This window comes from Pteropus vampyrus, unplaced genomic scaffold, assembly GCF_000151845.1.
Source record: "Pteropus vampyrus isolate Shadow unplaced genomic scaffold, Pvam_2.0 Scaffold108, whole genome shotgun sequence".
Taxonomy (NCBI): Eukaryota; Metazoa; Chordata; class Mammalia; order Chiroptera; family Pteropodidae; genus Pteropus; species Pteropus vampyrus.
This window is the reverse complement of record NW_011888889.1, coordinates 86,409-90,943: the sequence shown is the minus strand read 5'-3', so window position 1 is coordinate 90,943 and position 4,535 is coordinate 86,409. Positions and strand designations below refer to the sequence as shown.

Here is a 4,535-nt window from a genome sequence, read left to right as displayed (position 1 = left end):
TTTCTTGAATCAAATTTAATATAGTTTTTATTTGAAAATTATTAATTTAATTTAATTTTGAAATATTGGTTTAAAGTTTTTAAATAATTTAATTATGAGTTTTAAAATCTTAAAGTATATCTCCTTTTAAAAATTACTAATATTGTATATTATCTTATTTTGTTTTTCTCTGTTCTCTTAGCATGTTATCTAATATATACATATACCTATTATCTCCATATATTATTTCTTCTGTTTCTCTGTAAACTCTAACTCTTCCTAGTCTATAATTTTATTTGAAGTGCCACTAAATTCAACATAAGGGAGGCTACACATTTTTACTGCCTTAGGAAATGTACTACTATATAAAAGAAAAAGCAGTGCACAAGTGATTTAAGATAAAATAGTCCACGGTTCTCCCCTAACACAGTGTTACTTGGGTAATTGTTATATCAAAATCAGTTTGCCAAATGTACATTATATGTTGACAAAATTTCCAGCTGCCTTTCATAAGAGAAGTGGAAATTCTAGTAAAGCTAATGGAAAGATCTGGAATATTATTAATTTTTTTTTTAAAAAAAGAAGTCTAAAAGGAAGAAAGGTGGTGGTAGAAGGGGACTACTTAATTATACATAAAAAAAGACATGAGAGTGATGAAATATGGTCAGAATTGCAGCACTGGAGTTGGAATCATACTAATAGACATATTGTTCAGAAGGAAGGGAGGAATAAGCATTAATACTCTAAAGAAATAGCTAAAATAAAAGAGAAGAGACATAAAGGATCCCATGTGAGCAGATAAGGAGATGAGAGAACCCAGAAATCAGAGGCTGGGGGCCTCCAGGTAAGTCACAATTTGGGGACAATCAAGTAGGAGTACTTAGAATGTTATTGGCTACAGACAAAGTCTCTGCCTTGAGAAGTGAGACAAAAATGAGAAGAGCTGAAAGACACTGGGGAGTCTTCTCTGTGTTTGCTTGACTCCTTTGGGAGTGCCAGCCTTCTGTTTTAGCTACAGGGATATTTTCATATTTACACTGAATGCACCATCTGTTATTTTCCTGCCTGACTCATTACGAAATCCTCCTACATACCGGAATAACTGAAATCTCTGTATCTTTCTCTCATTGGGAATGAAAATTGTGGATGAACAGGAAGTTAGAGATGTAGGCAATTATTCTCCCCATCCAACCTGTCTGATGTCCGGGGTCCTCCTGGGTGATTGTGAAACCTATATCTCCAGCTGCTGGTTATTGGTGGCTGCTGCTGGCTTCTGATTGTCCTGGTGAATGAGGACTCCTTTGGAGTGGTTTATAAACAAATGCAGCAGGGGAAACTAGAGGAATGTAACCAACATCCTGCTCTGAGGAATAAGTAAGTGGGCACTTTCATTCCAATTACATATAAAGAGTTTACTATGTATTAAAGATCCCTCACATCCCAAATTATTTAACTGTAGGGAAAAAGACTGGGAAATTAAACCTGAGCTCCACTTTCTAAATAAAGAAACTCTTAAAGTCTCTGAACTAATTTTTTTAAGTTAATTTAAAGGCAAATGTTTACATTCAGATGATAAACTGATGTAGGAGGGAGCAAGGGAGGGGAAGACATTAAAACATTAATGGTGACAATCTTCAAATTAGAGTGTAAGTGAAGCTTCCTTATGTATGTTTTTAGGTTAAAAGTTTTATTTTTTGTAGGGCTTGTAAAAGGATATACAAATCACAATAAACTATGGGTTTCTACTCTTAGGCATTTGCTTTAATTCAAAGAACCTGCAGCAAAGCCAGAATGTGTTGTGTGTAGCATAATGGCTTTCTCTTGGCTCCACATCTGTCAGCGTGGTACTCCTTACCCAAAGGCTTCCATCGCGGTTCCTGTCAAAATGGCAACACTGTTCTCTCTGATAAGGGTGGAGGATGCAGGATGCTCAAACCCTTAGACAAAAATACCTGGTCCTCATCTTGAAAAAACATTGAGATTTGACTCAATTACTCACTGCATGCCACTCCACTCTACTGGAAGACAAGTAGAAACGGTTTATGCAGATAGCAATAAGGAGAACATATTATTTAAATTTAGAAATTTATATAATGTACAATATATAATTGTACACATTTATATATCTGTAATATATTGTATATACTACATTTTATGTAAATATATAAATATATATTATTATATAGTATATATAAATACATACATATATACTATATATCTTATGTGTAAATGTATATGTAAAAATGTCTGAAGGCTACTTGTGATATTTTTGAACTGTCTCTAACAGAGAGCACAGTTCTGAGACAACCACGACTAGGAGATAAACATTTAACTTCTGAAAGGTGAGACAAACTCTAGGGCATAGCACAAACGAGAAAGAATGAGAGGGCTGGCTCCAATCCCTTAACCGCCAGATCCAGCATTACCCTGTTCAGCAACTTTAGGAGGCCCAGATACACAACTTTCCAACCGCAAAACATCCCCCAGGCCGTTGACTTTCACATCTGTGTGCGCACACAACCCCGAATTGACCCTATGCGACCTTCCAGGGATGGCAGTTTTGAGCAGCACCGCCAGCTTGTTCATACCAAGCATGCGCCAGGACGTCGGCATCGGTTGTGTCTGCGCAAGCACCATAATCAGGAATAAAGGAGAAGATCACCCCAGGAGACGTCAAACCTCCTCTCACTCCGCACTGTACAATGTCCCAAACTGCTTCTTTCTCTCACCATGCTGCCTGACTTGTGCTGGAGCAAAGCCCAGGTTAACTAACGTGTCTGAGCTTCTGGTTTGGCCTGTTGTCAATTTCCGTTACACAGAGAGCCTGAGGACTCAAAATTGGTAACACAAAGAGATGACATTGTCACAAAATTCTCACAGATTATCATATCCCGCCATAAACTGTCTTCAGCTTATTGAATTTTCTGGTTTTGATTTCAGGTAATTTTCTCTTAAATGGCAGAATGCAATATTAGTCTCTGAAGAAATACATAGTCCTTAAGACTCACAGGTGTCATTTGATTAGTTTTCTCTATACAAATTAATATGTAAGTATTTTCTTATTCTAGCATTCTATAGTACTTTTGGATTACTGGAGATTTTCTAAAACTCTGAAAAAGCAGCACATTTCTTTGAAAAGACAATTAGTTCTCATTACTTTTCCTGCTGTTTAATTTCTTACTTTCAAGTCAACAGAGAGCAATAGAAAATAACTAGCAAACTAAGCAAAACGTATAATATATCTTGGTGTCTAATGAATTAGAATACATTTTCAACAGATAGATGGCATTATGAATTCTAATACTTGCTAGGTTGCCTTCTGTGTGCTATTCTAAAGAGTAAAAAATTAAAAGAAGTATTTCTACATTTTCTAGCAGCATTAGCAGGAGTGTGAAATAATTCTTCCTTTCTGACTGCTCAATGTGTATTTGGTTAGTCTATTATGCTATATAAAGGCTACAAAAAAAAAAAAAAGCATACTTCAAGTGTGGTGTCTGTCACATCCCAGACTGGAAAAGGGTACTAGACTGTTTGCTTGAGGATAGAATTTTGTCCTTTGTCTTAATTAGCAGTTGGAAGATTGCAAGGCATAAAAATGGGGTGACATAGAAAAATAAATCAATGTTCACCTGCATCCAGCAGTATCCTAAATTAAGTTATTTTCTCTTCCTCTGAAATTAACATAATCATACTAGGGAAATAATGATCTGATTTAAAAAATGTGAGAAAGAATATATGAACCAGAATTATAGTACTTTATATAAGTATGAAGATCTTTCTATAACTACCTAAGCATTCTTCACACTCTACATTTTTTTTTTTATTAATGATAGTTTAACTATGTGATTACTTGGAATTTATTTTAAAAAGAGCAATTACTGACTCTGACCTTTGAAAACCATAAGGCACTGCAGAAATATAGACAACATTGTTATTTTGGTTTTAATTATTATGGGTGTTGAGATTTGTGTCTAGAGTCAGATTAGAGTCTGATGACATCCAAAAGGTTAGTGGAACCATGACACCATCCCATTAGATGGAACTGCAAAAAGTACCATGCAATATTCAAATGGCATTTATCGAACATCTCTTTTATGGCAGGACTGTATTTGTCCTTTATATCTAGGTATGGTTACCAGATTTATCAAAAAACAAAGCAAAATGAAAGAAAGAAAGAAGCAGAATGGGACACTCAGTTAAATTTAAATTTCAGATTAAATTTACTCCTTTTTTTTAAAATTATCATTGTCTTATTCCAATACTATCTAAATATTACATGGACATACTTATACTAAAAAATGATTTATTGTTTATCTGAAATTAATATTTAATTGAGCATCCTAAATTTATCTGGTATCTCTATTTCAAGGATAAAAGGTCGTAATCTCTGATCTTAAGAAACTTCTTGTCATGAGGGGGTTACTATGTAAATATTACTGGTTGGAGCTGCAGTGGGAGTGGAACACCATGCTTTCTGAATACAGAGAAAGGTGTAAGCTAACTTGGTTACCTGATCTTCTTTCCTCCTTATTAGAAAAGTACCTGCAGGCTGCTCA

At 34.9% G+C, this 4,535-nt stretch overlaps 1 protein-coding gene across 1 annotated transcript in view; it reads right to left on the bottom strand.

Moving 5' to 3' along the window:
* The window catches only part of LOC105295556 (zinc finger protein 42 homolog), a 105,451-nt gene extending 102,859 nt beyond the window's left edge, over nt 1-2,592 (bottom strand). The window contains 1 exon segment of the mRNA XM_011365274.1: nt 2,406-2,592. Coding sequence (XP_011363576.1) covers nt 2,406-2,592 — 187 coding nt within the window.
* Between the last annotated feature and the right edge of the window lie 1,943 nt (nt 2,593-4,535).